Source organism: Oryctolagus cuniculus, chromosome 18, assembly GCF_051225735.1.
Source record: "Oryctolagus cuniculus isolate XC-2025 breed Fujian yellow rabbit chromosome 18, ASM5122573v1, whole genome shotgun sequence".
Lineage (NCBI taxonomy): Eukaryota > Metazoa > Chordata > Mammalia > Lagomorpha > Leporidae > Oryctolagus > Oryctolagus cuniculus.
Genome location: NC_142884.1, coordinates 50,332,496 through 50,359,039, shown reverse-complemented (window position 1 = coordinate 50,359,039; position 26,544 = coordinate 50,332,496). Strand labels below are relative to the sequence as shown.

Genomic DNA, 26,544 nt, shown 5'->3' with positions numbered 1-26,544 from the left:
TCCCTCTTGAAGAGACATCAGGAAGCAACTGAGTAACAGCAGTGTTAGAGAGATGAGCTTCAATCTGCAGGTCTTTAGAGAAGGCAAGCCTTGACATTAACCTTTGATAACCAAGTATTTGCAATTCCATCTGAATGTCACCACACTATGGTTAAAAAATTGTCTCCAAAATGGTATGCATGTAACACAGCCCATTACCATATGGGTGTGGGAAACAATATGAGAACTAGCTCGGGATGTTGTTACCTCGTTTAAAGGCTAGTGTTTGTTTTATAACTATCATTATATGTGTAACCTTTACAAGTATCCATAAAATGAACACACATGCTAAAACACTTTTTACTGACTGAGGTACATAATCCAAAACCATTTTTGAGATCATCAACTTAAAAGATGGAGGGTGAAACTCACTCTGTTTATTTAAATACAAAGCTCAGGAGAAAAAAATTAGTATTCAGAGTTTTCTGAGATGAAAGAGAAGAGTGGTTAAGAAATTTAAAGGCCCAATGCTTTTCCAATTAACTAGTGAAACATACACTAAAGATTACTGCAGTAGCTAGAAAAATGTAGAAAGAGAAAGCAAACAGGGAGATAATATGCGGATGGGATGAGAACATTCATCCATCCCTGCATAGTCCCACAGACAGGTGGTCAGGATACAACTTCCCAGAAGAGTTCAGAGAAAAAAAACACAGCAGATGGACAGCCTCTTGGCATTGAGATGTGGCTTTTTAGCTTTTGCTCTTTTTCATTTAAAAAAGGCAAGCAGTTCTATAGCTGAGCCTACAATATTTAGGAAAATGAAAGCCACAGGTGAGGCAGGAATTAATTATACAGAAGCCACAGCTTCAGGATACAAAAGTCAGTGGGCACCTGGGGACTGCGCTCGGCTAAAAGCAGCGAGTCTTCTTTACCAAGCAGAGGCTTCTTGAGGCCATGGAGTATTAAGCCAGACCTCTTCCCAGGGAATAGTACTACACATCGTCTAAATCTACACTTCCTGTGAGGGTCACTGGGGAACACAGCCATAGGCAGTGTAATGACTTAAACCGTGTCAGAACCCTAAGGCCCAGCATGAACAGGATTTAAGTTTCTGTAATTTTTTAAACCAGAATTATGAAGAATAGAATCTGCACTCATTGATGAGAAAAAAAAATTAGTGGCCATAATGGATGAACCTTGAAGACCTTATACTAAGTGAAACACACCAATCACAAAAAGATACATACTGTATGATTCTAGTTATGAAGGAAAATGAGTACTCAAATTAATAGAAATAGCAGTGGTTGCAAGGGGCTGGGATAGAAGAGAGCAGGGAGTTTCAGTTTGGCAAGATGGAAAAGTTCTGGACATGGGTGGTTATGACAACTGTACAACAGTGAATGTACTCAACACCACTGAACTACACATTTAGAAATGGCTAAATTTTATGTGATGCATATCTTACCACAATAAAGAAAACAGAAAATATTGAAGTTAAATTAAAAAAGTCTAAGAAGTCAACAAAAGTCAATACTGGAAAACAACTCAATGTTAAAAAATATACATATATTTTTTAAATCAAGAGATAAATACAGCTCCAAGCTCATGGTCTAGATTGACAATCATACGAATCTGTAAAAGGATACCAGTGTTGAGAATGCTGTCGGACAGAACACCATTCACTCCCAGCCCAGCTCTTTCAGATTTCCCAGTATGGGTTAGCTTCGTCTAGTTCTGTCATTCATAGTAGACAAATGCAAAGTCCCAGAAACCTGTTCTATTTGGGAAGGTTTTCTTTTGTTCTAGGCTTCGGTGGTTAATATGCTTGACAAACTTTAGAGTCTCTCTATCTCTGTAGACCAATGCCAAAGAATTGTTTTCTGGATTCACCGTTAGCAGCTGAAACAGGCAAACGTAATGACACATCAGAACACAAGAATTCATTTCATCTCATCAACGATTCACCAGGGAACAGGTGGCTTCCATGTCAAGAACTTAACCTTGGGACGAGTCCTTTGGGAGATCCTTCACTAGAGGAAGAGCCTTTGGCTGGCTGGCAAGACGTTTTCCAATGACCCTATTCCAGCACATGCTCAGAAGGGTTTTACTTAATGTACTTTTATCTTACTAAACTGAAAGATTTGTGGGAATGCACCACAAGGCCCTTAACTAGGCATTTCTCAGTAATGTCAAATAAATGTTTGTTTATTTATTTATTTATTTATTTATTTTTTGACAGGCAGAGTGGACAGTGAGAGAGAGAGACAGAGAGTTATAGACAGTGAGAGAGAGACAGAGAGAAAGGTCTTCCTTCCGTTGGTTCACCCCCTAATGGCCGCTGCGGCCGGTGCACTGCGGCCGGCGCACCATGGCTGGCGCACCGCGCTGATCCGAAGCTAGGAGCCAGTTGCTTCTCCTGGTCTCCCATGTGGGTGCAGGGCCCACGACTTGGGCCATCCTCTACTGCACTCCTGGGCCACAGCAGAGAGCTGGACTGGAAGAGGAGCAACTGGGACAGAATTCGGCGCCCTGACCAGGACTAGAACCCGGTGTGCCAGTGCCGCAGGCGGAGAATTAGCCTATTGAGCCACGGCGCTGGCCTATTTTTTATTATTTTTTTTGACAGGCAGAGTTAAACAGTAAGACAGAGAAAGGTCTTCCTTCCGTTGGTTCACCCCCCAAATGGCTGCCACGGCTGGCACTGTGCCGATCTAAAGCCAGGAGCCAGGTGCTGCCTCCTGGTCTCCCATGGGGTGCAGGGCCCAAGGACCTGGGCCATCCTCCACTGCACTTCTGGGCCACAGCAGAGAGCTAGACTGGAAGAGGAGCAACCGGGACAGAACCGGCACCCTAACTGGGACTAGAACCCGGGGTGCCAGTGCCGCAGGCAGAGGATTAACCTAGTGAGCCATGGCGCTGGCCTCAAATAAATGTTTAGTGAGTTATCCTTTAACACCTTTAACCCAGAATGAATGTTTCTTGCTATAAATTAGAACCACTGCTAGCAGACCAATATGGACTGATGAGCTACAGACACTGGCAGATGATTAGGAAAATTGGGTCTCTGAAGATTGAAAAGAACTTAGAATGAGAATTTGTATGAAAACCAACTGACCTCTTCATCTTCACCTTTGGCAATGTAGGAGGTAAAGCCACCAAACTCTGGCTCCCAGCCTTACAAGGGGAAAACAGACAGCATTCAGAAAACTCTCATTGCAAGATTTACATCATCACTTCACTCACCAATCCCATGGGTTTTAAAAGTGAGCCATCTGGGAGTTCAGCACTCACCAATCTGATCTGTGAACATGAACTGCCATGGAGCTTATCATGGGCTTCCTTCCTCCTAAATACTTAATTTCCTAAGACAGCTATACTAGAATGCAGGCTTATTCAATCAACTTTGAATAAGAAAGTTAAGCGAGAATTAAATGTACTCCAAAAGGACAAATACACGAAAGCAGTATTTCTAGGGGGAGGACTTGAGGGAAATAATGGTAGGGCCCACCCCCTTTTCTTAGTCACAGATAAATTCTTGGAGTTGGAAGACAAATTCATGACCTGTGCCTTGAAAGAGCCCTTCCAACTTCGAGATCCTTGTGACCTAAGACCCTGGCCAATGCAAATTACTTCTAAATTAGTTCAGCTTGAGGGGGTCACCCAGAGGACTGCACCTTTTAAGGAAATGAAGCACTGCTTTCCTTTTTCTCTTACCTTCACAGCCGCAGTAGAGAAGCAAGTCCAGCGCAAATTCAGTCTGGCTGTTGTCATGGATTAAAGTGTAGTGACCAGTATTCCAATGCCTCAGTTCTCCTTGGCATGTGGGAACACTTGATTCTAAGGAAAAAACAACAGAAAGGTCAGAAAAAAATTTATTTTTCAATTTATTTATTTATTTGAAAGGCAGAGTGACAGAGAGACAGAGACCTTCCATCTACTGGTTCACTCTGCAAATGGCTGCATCAGCCAAGTCTGGGCCAGGCTGAAGCCAAGAAAGAACTCCAGCCTGGTCTCCCATGTGGGTAGCAGGGGTGCAAGTACTTGGGCCATCATCTGCTGCTTTCCCAAACATATTAGCAGAAAGCTGGACTGGAAGTGGAGTAGCTGGTACTCAAGTTGGCACTCTGGTATGAGATGCTGGTGTTGCAGGGGGAGCATCTGAACCCTTTGCACCACAGTGCCAACCCCGGGCCAGAAACTTTTTTTTTTCCTTCAAGATTTATTTATTTATTTGAAGGCAGTTGTAGAGACAGGGAGAGATCTTCCATCACTGGCACAACTCCCCAAATGGCCACATCGGCCAGGACTAGGCCAGGCTGAAGCCTAGAGCTTCATCAGGGTCTACCAATCTGGGTGCAGGGGCCCAAGGACTTGGGTCCTCTTCTACTGCTTTCCCAGGCACATTAGCAGGGAGTGGGATTGGAAGTGGAGCAGCCAGGACTTGAACTGGTGCCCAAATGGGATGCAGCACTGTAGGCAGTAGCTTAACCCGATGCACCACAGTGCCAGTCCCCAGAAAAATTTCTAAATAACCTTGATACAACTGCTAGATTGCAAAGGAATGGCAATTAGGAAATGATGGGAAACCACTGCCATACATTGTCAGCTGACTTGCTGCTCCATCAATCTGGCCTTATAAGAGATGGTCAGAAACGATCAGGTCTGACAATTTTGTTGGAAAATATCTGAATTTCTATAATTTTTCTATAATAAATTTCAAGCAGTAGATATTTATCTGCAAAGAAATATAAAACAAACAAATTAAAAGCTGAATTTTAAAAAATCTAATCTTAGGGTAGGAAAGAGACACCTTAGCATTTCACTACCCCTATGAAAGACAAGGACGGACCTAACAACTGAAAACTGGCTGAACGAGATTCATAAGCAAACCACTGCAACATGTAGGGCAGAAGGTAAGTATGTGTACACACAACATTTTCGACAGTAGATAAGAAAATGAGAAAACACCCGGAAGAAAAATATGCAGAGGTCATGACAGGTAATTCATTAAAGAAAATCAAAGGATCAATATACAGGGGAAAATGTACAACCGTGAATCTTAATCAATGAGAGACAAATGCTACTTTCACCTACAGAATAAATAAACTAAGAAAATACAATAAGTAGTTTGCCAGGAAGAAGGAAAACATCATGTACCGGGGGCTGGCACTGTGGCGTAGGTTAAAACTCTGCCTGCAGCACTGGCATCCCACATGGGTGCTGGGTCAAGTCCCAGCTGCTCCATTTCTGATTCAGCTCCCTGCTTATGGCCTGGAAAAGCAGTGGAGGATGGGCAAGTGCTTGGGCCCCAGCACCCATGTGGGAGACCTGGAAGAAGCTCCTGGCTCCTGGTTTCCGATCAACCCATCTCCAGCTATTGTGGCCATTTGGGGAGTGAACCAGCTGATGGAAGACCTCTCTGTCTCTCTTTCTCTATTTATTAAAACTCTGTCTTTCAAGTAAATATGTAAGTAAATCTTTAAAAAAAAATCATGTACCAAAGCTATATCTAAAAAATACCAGTTTTTTTGGAAGGCAATTTAGTAATTGCCTTCAAATTCTGAGCAGTCTTTGATGTAGCACTTGTACTTCTAAGAAGCTAGTCCAAGGAACAAAGATAGTGAGAAACTGCAAACCATGTAAATCCCTTACAGACAGGGCTGGTTAAGATCATTCTTGAAATACCTAGTAGTCATTAAACATTATACTACAGCTTACAAAAACTTTTCTCTGTAAAATATATTCTTAGAGCTTCTAAAAGTGCAATGTTGGAAAGCAGATACACACATGAAACTGTTTTGATTGGGTAAGGCAAGCGCATTGTGAGAGGGTTGTGCAGAGCTGTTACACTGCTATATAAAGGAAGTAAAATGACAAGATTTATGAAACATTAAGTGGATAAAAGTTACAAAACAATATATGTTTAAAAATCTCATTAAAATTGACCGGTGCCGCGGCTCACTAGGCTAATCCTCCGCCTGAGGCGCTGGCACCCCGGGTTCTAGTCCCGGTCGGGGCGCCGGATTCTGTCCCGGTTGCTCCTCTTCCAGTCCAGCTCTCTGCTGTGGCCCGGGAGTGCAGTGGAGGATGGCCCAAGTGCTTGGGCTCTGCACCCGCATGGAAGACCAGGAAGAAGCACCTGGTTGCTGGCTTTGCACCAGCGCGGTGCACCGGCCGCAGCGCGCTGGCCGTAGTGGCCATTAGGGGGGTGAACCAACGGAAAGGAAGACCTTTCTCTCTGTCTCTCTCTCACTGTCTAACTCTGCCTGTCAAGAAAAAAAAATAATCTCATTAAAAATGTGACACAGAGATATGTGTATACTACATAGCAAAAAGATCAAGGGATTACAAATGCTAAAGGTAGCTACCTGTAGGGAATTATTATTTTCCTTGTAGTTACTGAAATTGATGTATTTTTATTAATTAAAATCAACCTTAAAACAGCCAGGTCTATAGCGCGTCTGGTTATCTCACTAGACGTATCATAGCTACAACAACATTTGACACTAATATTATATGCTTAGCCATTTTATAGTTTTTATTAAACTGAAAAATCTTTATAGTGTTCTTCAAGATAGTAAACTTTGTAAACTGTGATCTTTTTCATGCAATTTTGTATTCTTCACTCTGTTTTGGCCTAGGGTCTTACATTCAATGGATGCTCACTAACAAGCAAGGCATTTTTTGGTACCCACATAGGTTTTTTTCCCAAGTTGCTCATTCCCATAAAATAAAAAACCAAAAAGGAAAAGAGGTGGACAGATACAGGATTTTTAAGTCCTTGATCTTTTAAAAGCCTACTGGTCTTCACTCCAATTCCATTTAGAGTCTAGGCACAGATGCCATTATCAATTATCAAGGAAAACTAATCTTTCAAAGGCTGACCTGTGTATCGAACAGCATAGACAAAGTGTTGGATTTTCCTAGTCTATTCCCAAGAACGAGTTATGTTGCGTCTGGTCAGCATCTTACAGCGCTGGCTTCGTTTCCACAGGAATCTACCCCTTGCCCTTGGTCTGCTACTCCACAGGCTCCTTCTCCAGGACCTCAAGTGGAAGCAGAGGACGCGAAACTGAGGAGAGGAGCAGGTGACAGGGTCTCTAGCCCACGGGCGGGTGCTGAGACACCACAGAGCATGTGCCACAGCTCAGCTGACAGTGCCAACTTTCTCAGAAGTGCTACCTCTTAACTTTCTTGTATTTTCTCTCTTCCCTCTTATTGCAGATAATAAAATTTCTTTACTTATAATAATTTCCTTCTGTTTGCTTGTCAAAATTTAGGCAATTTTCTTAGGCTGTTATTGGTACTTAGCAGAAATAAACTGCTAACCTTTCTCTCCTTTATGGCCTTGTGTTTTAGACAAATTTTAGCCAGGGCTAGCCATATTTGTCTCCATTATTTGTGCTTTTTTTTTTTTTTTTTTTTGAGAGGCAGCGTTACAGATAGAGAGAGGGAGAGACAGACAGAAAGGTCTTCCATCCAATGGTTCGCTCCCCAAGTGGCCGCAACGGGCAGAGCTGGGCTGATCCGAAGCTAGGAGCTTCAACAGGGTCTACCAATGTGGGTCTAGGGTCCCAAGGACGTGGGCCATCTTTCACTGCTTTCTCAGGCTGTAGCAGAGAACTGATCCAGCTTCCTGCTAATGCACCTGGGAAAGCAGCAGAAGATGGCCTAACTGTTTGGGCCCCTGGACCCACATGGGAGACCTGGAAGAAGTTTCTGGCACCTGGCTTTAGATCAGCTTCAGCTCCAGCCATTGCAGCCATTTGGGGAGTAAACCAGAGGATGGAAGACCTTTCTCTCTGTCTCTCCCTGATGCTGCCTGCAACTTTGCCTCTCAAATAAATACATTAAAAAAAAAAAAAAAAAAAAAAGGAAGCAGGGAGCTGGATTGGAAGAGGAGCAGCCAGGACTAGAACTGGAGCCCATATGGGATGCTGACACTGTAGGTGGAGGCTTAGCCCACTACGCCACAGCACCAGCCCCTACTTGTGCTACTCTTAGCCTAACAGGAGGTATCAGCTGTGCCTCCTCCCTAGAATGCTCTTCCCACGAATCCTCCCTGTCACTCAGATCTCAGCTGAAATGACAGCTCCTCAGAGAGGTTTTTCCAGATCATCCATCTGCTCAGCCATGCCTTTTTACACTTTATTTCAATGTTCTGTATGGCACTTAGCGTCATCTGACGTTTTCCTGTTGTTCATGTATACTGTGAACCCGTCCTCTCCTGCCCTTGTGTTTTGTTCTCCAGCTTAGTCTAACAGTAGTCACTCAAGAACCATTTGTCCAGTGAACATGTCACTCACCGGTGAGTGGTTAAGGAGGAATCCTAACAACAGCATACCTTTTTTTGCTTCCTTTTCCTCTGACTGTGATTCTATTTGGCCATCAGTCTGCTGGCTGTTGTTGCTGATGGCTGCCTCATTTTCAGGCTCAGAGGAGCTCTGGCTGGTCCCTTCTTCCGAGTTATTTGCAACAGAGGCTGCTTCTCCCTCCTTTTTGTCGTCAGTCTCATCTTCCTCTGAAGGGGCCAAGAAGTGAAGCTTCAGGCCTGTGAAGTTGGAGAGCAGCAAGAACATTGCCTCGGAGCGAAATAACTCCATGCAGAGCTTCAGGATATCAGGAAGTGTACTTTCATCAGCTTTCTCATAAAACCTGAAAGCAAGCAATGCTGACTTGTTCATCAAAGCCATAAATTACTCATGGAATACAAGCCGATCATGAGGGGCTGGCATTGTGGTGCAGTGGGTTGACTCGCTACCTACTATACCAGCATCCCACATGAGCACCAGTTCAAGTATTGGCCGCTGCATTTCTGATCCAGCTACCTCCTAATGTACCTGGGAAAGCAGTGGAAGATGGCCTGAGTGCTTGAGCCTCTGCCATCTACATGGGAGAGCTAGGTGGAGTTCCAGGTTCCTGGCTTTAGCCTGGCCCAGCCGTGGCTATTTTAGCCATTTGGGGAGTGAACCAGTGGATGGAAGATGTCTCTCCTCTCTCCGTAACTCTGCCTTTCAAGTAAGTAAAATAAATCTTAAAAAAAAAAAGAAAGAAAGAAAGCTGATCATAGTTTTGTATCTGTCTTGTGAAATTTTGGCATACCTTTCAAAAGCACAAGTTGTTACAAGAGTGAGATTTTGTTAGGGCCTGCTACTGGATGTCCTTGGGAACAAAACCTCATTAGGGCAAATGTCCTTTTACTGGAGATGAATCTTGGAGACAAAAAGGTATTGAACACAGAAGCGAATGTCTTGGACGATAGGTTCTACCTTTTGTTAGGAGGACCTCGACTGCTCCATTTCACATCTTCTTTCTCTAAGGCCTCACAGACCTTTGCAAATTTCTCAGGCTGGACAATGGGAAAATAAAGAAGTAATTAGTAAATCTTAAGATCCCATACTGGTTTGGCAGATGTTAGCAGCTTGGTAGAGCATCAGTCTGGCTGACCCCTAAAAGGTCCAGTTGATTGTCATCCCTTTCACACGAGATCCCCTGCTCCTGCTGTTGTGAAGCCAGGGCAAAGACTAGATAAATCAGCTTGCTTTAGCTAAGAGACCTAAGGGCCAGTTTGGTTCACTCCCTTAAGTAATACTACATCTCATGTCAAAACGCTAAACCTTCAAGTTCCTGTATTTACAAAATAGTCATAATTCTTTATAACTAAACTGTATTGGAGTCCATGTCATTATAATAAAAATTTTTGTGTAGCAATACAGGTTCTTAGGAGTGGGCATTTAGCCTAGCAGGACCACAGAATTGCTGGTTTTGATTCCTGATTTCAGCTGTTGACTGCAGCTTCCTGCTTACACAGCCCCTGGAGGCAATGGTGATGCCGCAATGATATTGCTCCTCCCACTCTTGTGGGACACTTGAGTTGTGTTTTTGGTCCCGGCTGTTGTGGACATTTGCGGAGTGAGCCAATGGATGGGAATTCTATTTATCACTCTCTGCTTCTCAAATAAATACAGTAAAGTAAAAATAGATTCTTAGGTTCAGTTTGATCCTTCATTTACTAAGCATTCTAAACCTGAGAAGTCACTACAAGAAGCTGGTGAATGTATTGAAATACTCCACAAGAGGCTTTACATTTATGTATTCCATGTAGTTCCACGTGGTTTCCTAAGGAGTCCTGTCAGCTGCAAATAAGTGAAAAAGGAAGGTTCCCATACCATGGAGGAAACTCAGTTAAACAGTATTAAACAAGCTTATTTACTACATTTGTCAACTTCTATAATATGCTAATGTCAGCTACAAACATTCCAAGACAGTGAGATAATAGGTAGATTTCTCAACCCTTTTTCATGGAGGAACAGCTTTTGAGATCATGATTACCTGGGACCCAAGGTCAACTGATTCACCCTATCAGCATGTGTCACTTCATTTGGCCCCCAGAACAACTCTGCAAGGAAGGCAAGGAAGGTCTGATTGTATAATTAGATTCAGTGATTTGCTCAGGTTATTAAGACCACAGACAGGACATGAATAGAGACTGTCTGACTTCTGATTTCCTTCCATGATAATAAGTTATCTCATCATTGTCAAATATTCATTAATAGTCTATTATTAAAAGCAATAATGGGGCAAGGGTAGTGACAAAGTAGCATCCCATTTGGAGTGCTGGTTTGAGTTCTGGCTATTCTTCTGATACAGCTTCCTTCTCATGCATCCTGGGAGGCAGCAGATAACTCACGTGCTTGGACCCTCGGCACCCAAGTGGGAGACCCAGATGAAGTTGTAAGCTTCTGGCTTTGGTCTGGCCTACCCTAGCTGATAGGAATCGGGCTGGTAGATACAAAGTCTCTATTATTCTGCCTTTTAAATAAACATTAAAAGAAAAACAGTAGTAAGGAGTATTTGGTGCAATGGTTAAGTTGCTGCTTGGTTTGCCCACACCCCACATTAGAGTGCTGGGTTTGAGTCCTGGCTCCTCCACTTCTAATCTACCTTCCTGATAATACATGCCCTGAGAGGCAGCAGATGATGGCTCAAGTTTGGGTTCCTGCTACCCATGTAGGAGACTCATAGTGAGTTCTGGGTCCCTGGTTTCGGTCTTGACTATTTGAGGGAATTTGGGGAATAAACCACCAGATGGAAGATTTCTATCTTTGTGTTATTCAAATAAAATGAAGACAAATTAATAAAAATATTTTTAAGTATGGGCTAGCACTGTCGCATAGAAGGTTAAGCCTCCACCTGCAGTGTTGGCAGCCCATATGGGTGCTGGTTTGAATCCCGGCTGCCCCACTTCTGATCCAGCTCCCTGCTGATGAGCCTGAGAAAGCAGTGGAAGAGGGCCTGAGGACTTGAGGCCCTGTATCCATGTGGGAGACCCAGAAGAAGCTCCTGGTTCCTGGCTTCAGCCTGGGTCATTGCAGCCCTCCTTCCCTCTCTCTGCCTTTCAAATAAATAAATCTTAAAAAAATTTTTTAAGTAATAATAAGCACTACATTTATCAAATGAATAGAAAGATAACTATACATAATTCCCTTTTAGGGTGGAAGCTTCTACGTGTGTGTGTGTGTGTGTGTGTGTCTGTGTGTGTGTGTGTATGTGTGTACAGGTACTGGCGAGACTCTAAAGACTAATGGAATACCCAGAGGACTTTTACCTCACTAATCATACAACTGATAACCAGAGTTAGCTATTATCATTTCTATATTTTCAAAACAAAAGCTTTTGATGATGCCTCTTTACCCATTCAGGAAGCAAGACCGCCAAACAAGATGAACAGGAAATGCTGCCCTACCTTAAGAAACTCCTTCAGGAGAATTTCAGAACTTTCTTCAAATTCTTCTTGAATTTGAGCTTGGTAATCCATGTCCAGATAAGTAGGATTGATCCAATCATACAAAATTTCATGCTTACAAAGAATCAGATTTAAAAGATGTATTAACTTCCTATAGCTTTTGTTCTTACATCATTTCACAATAGTGAGATACATGCAAGTCTTCACTTTATAAGTTTTTCCTATCAAACATAAAGTACTAGAAAACTGCCTGGGAAAGACACTATCAAAAGTCTATCAAAGTCTATCCATGGCAAGTGGAAGGGGCAAGCTCAAAGTCCAGTTTCATCATTGGGAATAGCTAACTTTTAAAATGAGAAAAATGAATGATATGCTACAGCTCCTAAGATAAAGAATCCAAATAATTTTCCTTACATCTTGTGGGATGTGAGGGTTCCGAGGAATGAGGGGTTCAAAGTAGGTGGGAGGCCTGGTTAACGAAGGACCATGAAACCAGCCACTTATAGACAAGCGCGACTTCTCCTCAGAGAGGACTTCAGCCACCTGAAAGGACAAGGCCAGCAGGAAGGTCAGCAACACGGAATGAGGAGGTTGCCAACCAATGCACACGGACTTCAGGATCCTCCATGCTGGGTATGGAAACAAGCCCCACAAGAAACTACCACATTTGGATTACGGGTGTCTCAAAACCACAATCTTTAGTACTCCATACATTTGTGGCTTACAGTCTTTACCTGGTGAAAGGATACTGGAGACACTTCAAAGAAAACCAGTTTGTTCCACGAAGGGACAAGAGACTTGACAATCTGCTTCGGCTGAAAGTGTTCTGCACCAGGAGAGAACACATCCGTAAATGTGGTTCATTGTCATTAACCACTTGCAGGCTGCTCATTTCACTCTTGACAATTCTCAAATTTCTGAGGGTACCAAGATGTACTCTTCAGACTCTACGAAACCACAAAATTCCATCTCTTTCATGCATACTTGCTTTTCTGCTAGGTGGTATCAGTTCTTTATATCATCCATCTATTATTGATGAGGGCCAGAGTGAGTGCTCAAAGTTTCCTGGAGATACCTTGTGGTGTCAGTCATTAAACAAAATCCTGACTTCTTGTCAAACAGACTGGTCCTGGCAGATGCTTAGTTACAGCTACCTTTGTAATGTGTTCCGCCTTTCCATGGTCAGCACTCAGAAGCAGGATCCTACCTCAAACTGATTTTAATTTATCACTGGGTAAGGACTATGTTAAGTACAACTTAACAAGGTGGCTGGTTGCCTAACTGACATTATTCCTCCTAAGGCAGCCACTATTACAAATAGCTTTCACTTCCTCAGAGGAGCACAGATATTATATAGGAGCATGGTGATATTAAATCAACTTGGTTCTAATTCAGAAGTGGTCACTGGGGGTGACGAGCATGACTGCCTTACCATCAGTGTTGTACAGGTCCAGGGTGCCCCCTAAGCTCCTGTCCCAAAGAGGTACGAGGTACAGAATGAAGGCGATCCGGCGTCCTTCCAGCTCATCATCATGGCATAATAGGGCATCTGCAATGGTTTAATGCACACCTTAGACCCCTGCACAGACAACAGCAGCTGCCACCCGATTCTGCATTTATTATTAGTTTATCTGATAGTCATATTAAATGTCATGTTAAAATGACACTTCTTTTTCCTTTTCTAAGTGAAAAAATAAAATTCAATAAAGAAATCTTAAAAACAGAAAAACACAAATATAAATAGCAGCTACTAACTATTTTTGCATGTAGTATCTTTCCTATATATGTGTATTTGCTTTGTAAAATATGGCATCCTACAGTGGCTCAGTGGTTGTTTGTGGCCTGTTTTGTTTAATTACACAGCAAATGTCTTTCCATATCAATACACACTTGACAGCATTTAAAAATATAAAACAATTTTATTTATGGGAGGGTGAGAGAGGGAGAGAGACAGGTACAGCATGCACTCCTATCCACTAATTCACTCCCCAAATGCCAACAATGGATGGGGCTGGGCTAGGGCTGGAGCCAGGAGCACAATCTAGGTCTCCCACGTGGGTGGCACTGCTGCCTCCCAGGGACTATACTGAAAGAAGTTGAAGTCAGGAGCCAGAGCCAAGACTCGAACCCAGGAACTTTGAAGTGGAATGCAGGCATCTTAACTGCTGGGCTAAATGTTTGCTCCCTTGACATCACTTTAAATGATTGTACAGCTATTCTACTATATAGATTATGAATTTACCTCCCTCCCTTATTTAATCAATTTCCTATTTGTTAACTGGTTCTTTTTCTTGGCTATTATAAAGAACATTTTAATGAATATTATGTATATAGATACTTTTATACTTGTTCCTATTAATTTTTTTTTAACTTAACCTTCTAGAAGCCATTAGGAGGGGCTGAGCATGGTAGCCATCCATGCAAGGTGAAAGGAGAGGGGAAGGCTACAGTGAACTGAGACCACTTAGACAGGGAGGGATTCCCCCTCCCCCAAATAAATGTATACATAGGGGATGATGCAGTCAGGTCTTTTCACTGTTGAAGAAGGGAATTACAAACATAGAAAAGGAGAAGTCTATCATGAATTCTGTGGTGGTCAACTGGAACTGAAGGAATCAATGTGAATCTAGTTTCCTGTATCTATATAGATATAGAGGTTTAAAAATATATGTAAGTTGGCTGGCGCCGCGGCTCAATAGGCTAATCCTCCGCCTTGCGGCGCCGGCACACTGGTTTCTAGTCCCGGTTGGGGCACTGGATTCTGTCCCGGTTGCCCCTCTTCCAGGCCAGCTCTCTGCTGTGGCCAGGGAGTGCAGTGGAGGTTGGCCCAAGTGTGGCGGCCATTGGAGGGTGAACCAACGGCAATGGAAGACCTTTCTCTCTGTCTCTCTCTCTCTCCCTGTCCACTCTGCCTGTAAAATATACATATATATATATATGTAAGTGTAAATATATATATATGTAAGTGTAAATATGTGTATGTATCCACATGTGCATGTAAATGCATACATACGTTTGCTACCTCTTTTCACTGCAAGGATATGGGAGCAGTGACCCCCTAATAGCAAACGCAGCTACAGTCCAGATAATGATTTTTTAAAAATTTTATCTGATTTTTTATTTATATGAAAGGCAAACTGACAGAATAGAAGAGAGAGAGAGGAACTCCATGCCAAGGATTTAAGCCAGCTGCTTTCCCAGGTGTATTATCAGGGAGCTGGACTAGAAGCAGAGTAGCTGGGACTTGAACTGGCAGGCTGACATGGGATGCTAGTGTTGCAAGTAGTGGGTTAGCTCCAAATCTCATTTTTAAGTATCACTTATTTTCCACTAAAAAAAATCAGGATCCTTTGAAAAATGGCCCAACTCCAGGTCATCTGAGGACCTGAACATGGAAAACACAATATAAACTTGGTATATCTTCCTTTACACAAAACAAAAAATGAAAGAATGATGGGGACATAACAAAAGCACACACAAATCAGAGGGGGTTTTCCTTGATTAAACTGGCAACAACATAAATACCGATATAGTGGTAATACCTGATAATAGCCATTTCATAAATAGTAATCCAAAAATTAATACAAATATAAATAAATGAATGAATGCATAATGGGTAGAAAGAAAGATTTTCTTTCCAGTGGAATGACAACTATAAAATCATCATTTGGCAATCTTCATAGTTATAATTTAGCCAGTGACATCACTGGATGCTAAAAGAAGTGAATCAAAATTTGGTGAGAAATGGACATTTACATAAAATATCTCCCCCAAAATACATAATAACTGATGGAGAAAATGAACAGTATAAAAACTGATGTCAGTCAACCCCTTAATCAAATGATCAAAGTTAATATCACTAATAATGGACACAGAGAACCCTTGTACCACCTAAAAGGATGCAATGAAAAGAACCCAGCATTGGGGCCGGAGTTGTGGTGCATCCCATAACATCGGTTCAAGTCCCAGCTGTTCCACTTCAGATCCAGCTCCCTGCTAAGGAACCTGGGAAAGCAACAGAAGATGGCCCAAGTACTTGGATCCCTGGCACCCATGTGGGAGACCTGGATAAATCTCTGGGCTCCTGGCTTCAGCTCCGGCCACTGCAGAGTAAATCAGTAGATGGAAGATCTTTCTCTCTCTCTGTCACTCTGCCTTTCAAATAAATAAATCTTAGGAAGGAAGGAAGGAAGGAAGGAAGAAGGAAAAGAATACAGCATTAATTCTGTAATTATTCCTGCAGAGAACTGCATATCTTGAATCTAACAATGAGGAAACATCAGACAAACCCAGCCTGAGGCAGATTACATAGTATCTGTAAGTCCTTCAGAAGCAGCAAGATCATGAAAGGCTGGGAAAGACTGGGGAATTGCTACAGACTGAGAGGCCTCATAAGTAATAATAAATAAATGTAATGTTCTGGGTCCTTTTGCTTTTATAAAGGACTAAATAATGAAACTGGAATGGGGCTTGTGGATGCGATGGGAGTAACACATCAATGCTAGTTTCCTGACATAGATGGTTTGTAACTATCACGTGGGAGAATGTCCTTGTCACAGGAATTACTCAAGTACTCAGGGATCACACAACAGCACGACAGCAACTTAATCTCAAGTAAAAGAGGAAGAAAATTACTTGGACTCTCTTGACACTTTTCTGTAATCTGAAATTACTTTAAATTAAAAAAATATATATATATAGTTGAATAACATATATAACATAACTTTTCCATATGTATCACCAAGTTATCCTTTAAAATCAAAAACATACTTTCCCTTCTAAGTGAAAAATGATACTTGTTTTCAAAATGCCATTTATGCACTGCAAAAGAGAAGTGGAAGGATGTCACCAAACTGGTGACAAAGGACACCAATGAAGAGAAAAGGGGCAGGGAGGTAAAGGAGCTGAGGACAGTTCACACTGTGTGCTTCTCCAATGTTTGACTTTTCTCCTTTAAGAATGTTGTCACTTACTACTTTCAAAATAAAAGATCTAGAAAAATAGCATTGAGAACCATGATTCCCAAGAAAGGACTTCCTAAGAAAAGGAAGTTGAAGACGAGTTTCTAATATCACCCCTGAATTTCCTGATATTATATCGAAAGCTGGTATGTAGGTAAACTACAAGCATCTTGTCAACAGTTCTCAAAAAGAGCCTTCCAATATGTTGGGTATCTTTTGTATGTCTATATAAGGCAGATCCTTATTAGGGAAATCCTATGCTACACGGGGACATTCAGGCTAGTATTTTGGTACCATCTTTCCATCGGTGTTAGCGAAGCCTTTAAGTCTTACAGAGCCTTATGTTCCTTACCAGTGAATTCATATTTAGCACAGGACATGTCAATAGTTGGTTCCAGGTCAATCTTAGAAATGTCAGAAAGCCAGGCTCGGAAATCTTCAAACAGAAGTTTCCTAGAAACATAATGGAAGATAATTTGTTATGCCACAGCGTGGGCTCTATTTGGATCTATGCCATAGCAATTCTTTCCTGGAGGTCACACTTTATTCAAGAGATTCCGACATTCTCAGATTTCATTCAAGAGATCCTGACAGATGTTGTCAGTTTAAACTTGGATAGTTTAAGACTGGTGGTCCCAGATAAATAAATGTAAATATCTACCTACTATAGCACAATTTTGCTTAATATTTCCTTTTCTCAGTACTTTCTTCCCCTTAAACTTAAGGTATGCCCTCTGCCCCAGCAGTTTGATCTCTGTTCTAACAATTTACCATATCAGTGTTCCATTCCAAATTACTAATGTTTAGATATGCATTTCAGCACTAAAATGGAAAGCTCAACTGTTTTTGTTGCACAGTTCACTTTCAACAAAGAGTAGTTCCTTCCCACACTGACTGATCCTTTGCCATGAGAACAAACTGCTCCTATAAAAACCTGCAAAGCATTCAAGAGAAACACACAGGGAGACCTGTCTGAGGAGGTAGGGGCAGCGTTGTTAATCCTTGGGTGATCTGCACATTGTTTCAGCTTAGCCATCTGGAGCAACCTTGTGCCGGGCCTCACCCTTCACCTGTACTGTCCTTATCTATTCCCAGAAATGTCCTTTCTCAATTAATTGGCAGTCTTCTATTCAGCATACCCTGCCTCTAAAGAATGTTTGGGACTAATCTGAAATTACTTTAAATGACTAATTATGCTCTAAAAACGGTAATCTTCAACCTGTAAGAAACTTGCCCTCCCCCCACCCCCCTTACCTAGAGACTGCCTTTTTGGCTCCAGCTGATGTATGCTCACTGTGTAATGGTGCATGAACATTAACTGTCATGGAATTTAGAAATTCTGACGAGAATTTGATGACTTCTGGTCACTTCCCAAGTCATTCAAAGTTGTTGGACTTGTGTCTTCCAGGCCCAGGTCACTCCTATTCTTCCCTGAGTAAACCTGTTAATGTTTGCATACAGCCTGTTTCTCTTGGTTGACGAGACACCAGGTGGGTATCCTACAGTTTAATTCAGCTCTGACACTAGCTTCCAGGGCTAGCACAGGTTAGGCGCTCAGTCCCACAGGACTGCCCCTCCAACTTCTGACACCAATCACAAGTGCAGGCTGACATGTTTTCACTGGACTAGCTATAAATCAGAGGTTCCCACAACCCCTGCCTCCGATGTGATCATCTGCTAGACAGTTTACTTAGTAGATTATAACACAAGGATACAGTTCAGGGATATTCACATGTAAAACATGCTTCAAGCAAAGTATTGGAATAGGGCCACGTTCATGCCACTTGCACTACCTTCCGGTACTCAGTACTTAGCAAATGTTATGGAAGCTTTAATACACAGGCATGATGGATTAAACTATTGGCCATTGGTGATTAATTTAACCAGCCATCAGCACCTCTTCCCTTGTGGAGGTGGAGGTTTCAGTGGTTTGGACTGAAGTTCTAGCCATCTAGCTAGCCATGGCTGGCTCCCCTAACAACCAGCACCTCCCTCATTCTTTGGGCTTTGCAAAATTCACCTCATGAATAGAAGCACAGTGTTATTACAAGGGATTTGTTTATGAATATCAAAAGACGCTCCATTCACCTTCATTGATTTCACTTGGGAAAATACAGTGGTTTCAGAAGCTGTGTCAGGAAGGGAGACTAAGACCAAATACATTTATTTCTTATAAATCACAATATCACGAGCACTCATACTAGCACTACTATTTAATGAACAGCTGGGTGGCACTGTTGTAGAAGATTTCAATTACTTTATATTGCAGTAACAGTAAACTAACTGCACAAGAGTACGATCTTTCACAGACATTCTGATGCTAACAGGACAGCGATAAAAGGCAGTGAACAATTCCATTTAAAAGCTTAACTGGCTTTCTGTAGCAATCTGAGTTCATAACTCACACTCAGCCAATCAACCATGAGAAGATTGTTAACTATGATGAATTAAAAACATTTTAAAATATTCACATTAGTTCAAATTATGCACATGAATCTACTTAATATTTTATAAGTCATCCTAAAACCAAGCCCCTGTAAAGTGCCTTTGATGCAGAGCTGGATATCATCAGGTCCTGGTCTCTCTCAGTCTATTTCCTGTAAAGTTTCCTCGTCCTGCTTTTATGAATGGAAATCAACCTCTCACTGAAACGAGGGCATGGTACGGGTGGCCCTCCAGGCGCCTGAACACAAGACTCATGAGGTCACTGATCTCCCCGATGGACAACATCCTGACATTCAGTCTTGACTTGAGGGGTTCCTTTTCCAGGAACCCCAGGTCCTGAGCAAGAAGTGACTACCATCTGGCTGACTGGGCCTACTGTCACCAATAAAATTCCCCAAAGGACATGACCAACCAGGGACCTGGACATGAACTGAGTGCACCTGTCAATCCTAACTTCAGTCTGTAAGTAGCTTTGCCGCTCACTCCTTAAGGAGTCTTGCAATAATGCAGTCACTGCCCAGCTCCTTGCTCTGAGCTTTGTCCCCCAGGGCAGTTGTTCACTCCTCTCTGCTACTACCCCAGTGTAATTGGCTTACTGTGCCCTGGGCTGGTGAACCCAGTTTTGAAGGTTCTACAGCAATTCCTCCAACCAACTTTGAGTGTGTTGTATGACAATCCTAGGGCAAACCACCTAACTATAATACCCAAGCATTTGGAAAATGCTTGTGTGTAATTTTTCGTCGTTATACACAACACTGTAACAATCCCATATGGAATGTTTGAGCATATCCTCAAGTACTTTATCAGAACTCTACAAGAAGACATTCATAGTTTTAGGGATTTTCATTTGTCTTTCAAAACTATCTAAGAAAGACTGCAGTAGTATATAAGCGATTTTAAAAGTTTATAAAAAACTTATGCATAGATTTCAAAAAACTTTTTGCATATAAATAAACTTATCTTTGAATACCAGTTATCCATGAACTTTCTGAAGTACCCTTGAGGTATCTATACTCTGTCAACATGAAGTTTTCATTTTTAATACTGGCTAATCCACCATGTAAAAGTGGTATCTCCATTTAAAAAAAGGTATTGCCGGTGTTAATCTGTGTTTCCTTGATTACTAACAAAGTTGAATGTTTTACCATTGAGAACTTCGGCCTTGGAAACAGACTTGGCTTTGAATCTTAGCTCCCTTAATTTTAGTGAGGTAAAAGAGATTATTTACTGAGTCTGTTTCTTCCTCTATAAAATGGGATAATAATGTTAACAAAGTTTACAGGACATAATATTTAAAGAATTTCCTGGGGGCCGGCGCCGTGGCTCACTAAGTTAATCCTCCACCTGCAGTGCCAGCACCCCATATGGGCACTGGTTCTAGTTCCAGCTGCTCTTCTTCCAATCCAGCTCTCTGCTATGGCCTGGGAAAGCAGTGGAAGATTGCCTAAGTGCTTGGGCCCCTACACCCGCATGGGAGACTGGGAAGAAGCTCCTGGCTTCAGATTGGTGCAGCTCTGGCTGTTGCGGCCGTTGGAGAGTGAACCAACAGAAGGGAGACCTTTTTCTCTGTCTCTCCCTCTCACTGTCTGTAACTCTACCTCTCAAATGAATAAAATAAATCTTTAAAAAAAATAAAGAACTTCCTTCTCTGCCTGGCACTTATTAGGCACCCAACAAATATGATAACTTTACCTTAAAGCAGAAATATGAGGCTCTCTTCTCTTCTTCAAATCATCAGACTTGACCATGAAAAAAGAAAAAGAGAATTTATTTTATGGAGAAAAAGAGAGTAGTTTACTGAGTGTTGTGGCAACATAGCGTTGTGGTTAGGAGTCTAGACTCTAAGGTCAGATGGCCGAGGCTTGATACAGGGCTCTTCCATCTGGAAGCTCTGTGTCGCAGGCAAGTTACTTGGCCTCTCTGTGCCTTATTCATTCTACAAAGACTTAAGTAGTTATTACAGAGAAGTTTATGTTTGCTTTCAGAAATAGACAATGAACTGAAAACAGATTAGCAGCATATAGAAGGTGATTAGCATGTAGGAAAAAAGCCACCAGAAGGGGGACAGGGAGTGTTTACAGTGGGGAGGAGTATGCAATTTTGTAAGTAGGGTGGCCAGAGTGGGCTTCAGAGAGGTGGTGCGAAGATCTGAAGGAGGCCAGGAAGTGTGCCAAGGGACTACCTGGGCAAAGAGCATTCTAGGCCCTCAGCATGAAACATGTCTGGCCTATTCAAGAAACCACAGGAAGAGTGAGTAGCAGAGTGTGAGCGGGTGGCAGCAGCATAAAATGAGGCCAGAGGTAATGGGGGCTATGGCCATTTTAAGTATGTTGGCTTGTATTCAAAGAAATGAGGAATCACTGGAAATTTTGAGTAAAGGTGAAATATGATTCATTTACATATTTTTATTGAGATAAAATGTATATAATAGAATATTTACCATTTTAGCCATTTGAGAGTGTGTAATTCAGATAATGATAGAAAATGTTGGGCAACCATCAACACTATCTAATTCTAGAACCTTTTATCACCTCCAAAAGAAACACTGCACCCTTAAGCAGTTACTTCCTATTCTCTACTTCCCCAACTTCTGGAAGCCACTGATCCACTTCCTGTAGTTGCCTAGTCTAGAACAGAACCTATAAATGCAATCATACAACATGTAGTCATCTTGTGTCTAGGTTTTTTTTTTTTTTTTTTTTTTTTTTAGATTTATTTATTTATTTGGCAGGGGCCCAAACACTTGGGCCATCCTCTGCTGCTTTCCCAGGGGATTAGCAGGGAGCTGGATCAGAAGAGAAGGAGCTAGGACATGAACCAGCACCCATAAGGGATGCTGGCATCATAGACAGTGGCTTTACCCACTATGCCACAATGCCAGCCCGCCATTCTTTATTATTTTTAATCACTTTTTATTATTTTGCCTTTTACTCACTTCACAGAAGTATTTTTATCTGCTATATTTCATTAAGTAAAAACCACTCTGATGTCTCAATTTTAGTAACCAGAGTTGCATATGGTATTAAATCAATAAGAAGCCTAGTGTTATCCAAGTCGGTACAATTCAAAGGCAGATAACTATTTTGAATTAGCATATGCAACTTTACAATGGATAAAAGTTTAATTTTCTTCGTTCCTTCTCTTTAACTCTTTCAAATAAGTAAATAAGTCTAAAAAAAGGGGCCAGCGTTGAGGCACAGGGAATAAAGCTACTGCCCATGATATCGGCAGCCTACATGGGTGTTGGTTTGCGTCTCTGCTGTTCTGCTTCTGATCCAGCTCCCTGCTAATGGCTAGGAAAAGGAGTAGAAGATGACCCAAGGGTTTGGGGCCTTGCCACCATATGGGAGACCTGGAACAAGCTCCTGGCCTTGTCCAGGCTCAGCCCTGGCTGTTGGGGCCATCTGGGAAGTGAACCAGCAAACAGAAGATCTCTTTCTCTGTAACTCTTTCAAATAAATAAATGAATCTTGGGGTTAGTGCTGTGGCATAGAAGGTTAAGCCTTCACCTCAGTGCCAGCAATCCATACAGGCATTGGTTTGAGTCCCAGATGCTCTACTTCCAATTCAACTTCCTGCTAACGCACCTGGGGAAGCAGCAGAAGATGGCATAAGTATTTGGCCCTGACACCCAGCTGGGAGACCTGGGAGAAGCTCCTGGCTTCAACCTGGCCCAGCCCAGGCCTTTATGGCCATTTGGGGAGTGAACCAGCAGATAGAAGATCTCTCTGTATCTCTGCCTTTCAAATATGTAAATTAAGAAAAATAAACGACTTTTTAAGAAATTTTTTTCTTAGATTTTCTGAATTATCAAGATTCATATAATTTATGTATGTAATCTGGTTAATTCAATCACATATACAGTGGGGCAGGGTTGTCACCCACCGACCAGACTATTAGCTCTGGTGTAACAGAACAAAACAAAGAGAAATTTGTTAGATATTCTCTCATTCCAGGTGAAATCGAAAGGAAAATGCAAAGAAAGCAATATGACTTTTTCATCTTTATTTACTTTTTGGAATCTTAAGTGTTTATGTCCTTGAGTTTTTTTTTTGTTTTGTTTTGTTTTTTAAGATTTATCTGAAGCCAGGAGCTTCCTCTGGGTCTCCCATGTGGGTGCAGGGGCCCAAGGACTTGGGCCATCCTCTGCCGCTTTCCCAGGCATATTAGCAGGGAGCTGGATCAGAAGTGGAGCAGCTAGGACTTGAACTGGTGCCCATATGGGATGTTGGTACTGCAGGCCTGGGCTTTAACCAGCGGTGCCACAGAGCCAGCCCCATCCTTGAGGTTTTCTAAGGGCTTTCCAAGAGTGATGTATTTCATGGGCTGAAAAATATACCTCTAAACTGGGGAAACCAAAGATCTATATTTCTTTTTTTTTTTGACAGGCAGAGTGGACAGTGAGAGAGAGAGAGACAGAGAGAAAGGTCTTCCTTTTGCCGTTGGTTCACCTTCCAATGGCCGCCGTGGCCAGCGCACCGCGCTGATCCGATGGCAGGAGCCAGGAGCCAGGTGCTTCTCCTGGTCTCCCATGGGGTGCAGGGCCCAAGCACCTGGGCCATCCTCCACTGCACTCCCTGGCCACAGCAGAGAGCTGGCCTGGAAGAGGGGCAACCGGGACAGAATCCGGCGCCCCGACCGGGACTAGAACCTGGTGTGCCGGCGCCGCAAGGCGGAGGATTAGCCTAGTGAGCCGCGGCACCCGCCCCAAAGATCTATATTTCTATACCGAGTACCTGCTATGTAGTAAAATCAGCCTTCATCTTGAAAGACTTTTCTGCCTAATTAAAATTTTCCACTAAAACAACAACAACAAAAAGAATGGATTTAATGGTGCAGACATATTGCAATGCAGAACCTACTGGAATCCAAACCACCTAAAACACAGACAGGAACTCAGGTTCTAAATGGCTGGGGCTGACACTGTGGCATAGTGGTTTAAGCTGCTGCTTGCATGCTGGCATCTCATATCAGAATGCTGATTTGAGTCCTAGTGGCTCCACTTCCGAACAAGTTCCCTGCTAATGCACCCAGGAAAGCAGCGGATGATGGCCCAAGTGCTTAGGCCCTGCTACCTATGTGGAAGACCCAGAGTTCCTGGCTATTGCAGCTATTTGTGAGGTAAACTGACAGATGGAAGATCTCCCTCTTTGTCTGATGCTCTGCCTTTTAAAGAAATAAGAAACCTTAACACTTTTAAAAAGATTGTTATCTCTCAATGTATGCCTCTGTTCACCATACCACTCCCCAAAATGCACTTCACCCCCTTGCTTATAATGTACTTATTTATTAGCTTAATCTATTTCTTGACTATTTCTGTCATATCACTATCAACCTTATTATTTTAGAATTTAAAGTCTTACAGGAAAGAACTGTCAGTCTCTCATATAATAATTACAGCAATTAGCACATAGTTGATACTTGGTAAACTTCTGTTAAATGAAGAATGTTTTTAACAATGCCAACATGAGGACCTTCTAAGGCAAACTCAGTCTGAAATGTACATAAGTCTTTTATAGATAATAAGTTTCTGAGGGAGAAGAGCAAAAATTCAAGTTGAACACAAAAATACCTGTTGGAACTTATATAAATCATTATACTTCTCGTGGAAGTCCAAGTTCAAAAGTTCTTTCTGAAGCCTTTCCAAGAAGTCTTGGCTTTGGATGAAGTTTGGGATCACACAGTGAAGAAAGGGGTCCACGTCCATGACAATGGCTTCTGTTGGAAGGAAAACACCATATATGGCTCTTTTTTAACACAGTAGAGGGAATACAAAAGATGATGGTCATGAAGTTTTGGGAACCTAACACCTAAATTCTAAGATTTAGAGGAAGAATCGTTAAGTTCAGCTTTTCTTTATCCACTCAATGCTATTTTTAAAAAAATATAATATGGTTAAAAATACTTGTCCTTAAGATAAGTACAGGTGATGTCAGCCAACCAAGGATTCTGTCCTTTTTCTGAGTTTCAATTACTTACTGAATTGAATGTATGTTAGATTTTTAATTCACTTCCCCCAATATTAAAATAACAGTAGCTAATAAGAGTAGCAACACTGGCTGGCAGTTCCTCTTTAGCCCTGCTTTATTTTTCCTCCAGTTATTGTCAAGGAAGTCCTTACATAGGAGTCCTCCCCACCTCCCTCCCCCACCAGGTAAGGCATAACCTCCTCTAGTTCCTTAATTTCTATCCCAGCATTTTACCCACTGCCTCCGACGGGCTGGACTGTGAATGGCCCCTTAATCACCACCACTCAGCTACTACAAGCCAGACCCACGTGGTTTAGGTGTATTATCTCATTTAATCTCAGCAACTCAGTAGGCGTTATCCCTATACCCATCTTCTAGACGAGGAAACTGAGACGCCTGAGCGTTCGGAGCTCGCACAAAACACTCAACTATCACCATCCAGTGCAGCCAGGGCACCCCACACGCCTCTTCAAAGCACTTAACAAGGAAAACAGAAACCAGGGAGCGCGTGACACAGTCAGCAGGGTTCTATGCTGTAAGGTCACGTCTGAAGCTGAGACTGGAATCTTCCTTCCTGTGTATTTTCCTAGGTCGGGCAGCCAACCACGTTAAAATGGGTTAAGCGCAGGCACCTGCTCTCTCGGCAGCCCCCCACAAATGCCCTGGCTGGAACCCCAAGGGGCCGCCGCGCTCACCCGGGCCACCCGAGCAGGTGCTGGAATGTTTACCGAAGAAGTAAATGCCTGGGTTTACTAATCCCATTCGGCACCTCTCCGAGGTAAACGCGATTAGCCCCTTTTACATAAGAAGGAATTCAAGTTTAAAAAAGTTGAATCCATAATCGGCGACTCGCAGGCCCTCTACTTTCCCAAACTCTCCGGCCTACGTTTCCTCCTCTTTCGCGTTTCTAAATCCAAACTGAATTTAGAATGAAAAGGAGTGGCAGCCGAGGGAGGAGGGTCGGAGGCGGCCAAAGTTCTCCCGGTTCCTCGTGGCCCCGGCTGCACTGGGCTTTGCTTCAGACCCCCCGCTCGGCGCCTCAGCCGTCATAGCCCCCAGTTACCGTGACTGAACGGCGCCCTGCGACTCCAGGCTTCAGCCACCTGCTTTTTCAAGGTTTCCTCCGTGACAGCTTCCGAAAACTCCGCCATCACCTCCTTCTTTCCCTTTTTCCCCACGCGGCCCGGGCCGGGCTCAGCAGGCCGTTTCCCATTCATCTCCTAACAAGATACAGTCTCACGCCACACTGACCAAGCACCTACTTCCCCACGGCGACTACAATTCCCAGAATGCCTCAGTTCCCGTGTTCTCCAGCACTACCCATCGGGAAGAACCCAATCTAAAGGAGGCGGAACCTATCCCTGACTTACCAATGGGAGCGCTGTATATTGCGGCCATCTCACTAGCGATTGGCCCAGTAGCGCTTGGCCAGGCAGGCCTC

At 42.7% G+C, this 26,544-nt stretch overlaps 1 protein-coding gene across 1 annotated transcript; it reads right to left on the bottom strand.

Moving 5' to 3' along the window:
• Nucleotides 1-396: 396 nt before the first annotated feature.
• Nucleotides 397-26,376, bottom strand: OGFOD1 (2-oxoglutarate and iron dependent oxygenase domain containing 1). The gene is made up of 13 exons (XM_051846784.3): nt 26,167-26,376; nt 24,707-24,852; nt 20,827-20,873; nt 17,042-17,142; nt 13,161-13,277; nt 12,463-12,554; nt 12,143-12,271; nt 11,729-11,842; nt 9,252-9,331; nt 8,327-8,637; nt 3,697-3,819; nt 3,098-3,156; nt 397-1,881 (listed from the first exon to the last, which is right to left on the bottom strand). The coding sequence occupies exons 1-13, from the start codon at nt 26,318-26,320 to the stop codon at nt 1,720-1,722; spliced, it is 1,635 nt and encodes a 544-aa protein (XP_051702744.2). The 5' UTR covers nt 26,321-26,376; the 3' UTR covers nt 397-1,719.
• Nucleotides 26,377-26,544: the final 168 nt, after the last annotated feature.

Bases quoted from the DNA above. Each gene is read 5' to 3' on its own strand.
- OGFOD1 (XM_051846784.3), bottom strand. From the start codon at position 26,320: ATGAATGGGAAACGGCCTGCTGAGCCCGGCCCGGGCCGCGTGGGGAAA. The intron at 12,555-13,160 runs GTAAGGCAGTCA...CTCCTGGTGCAG, and splicing joins GGACCTGTACAACACTGATG to AACACTTTCAGCCGAAGCAG. The intron at 12,272-12,462 runs GTAAAGACTGTA...TTGTCCTTTCAG, and splicing joins CTCCAGTATCCTTTCACCAG to GTGGCTGAAGTCCTCTCTGA.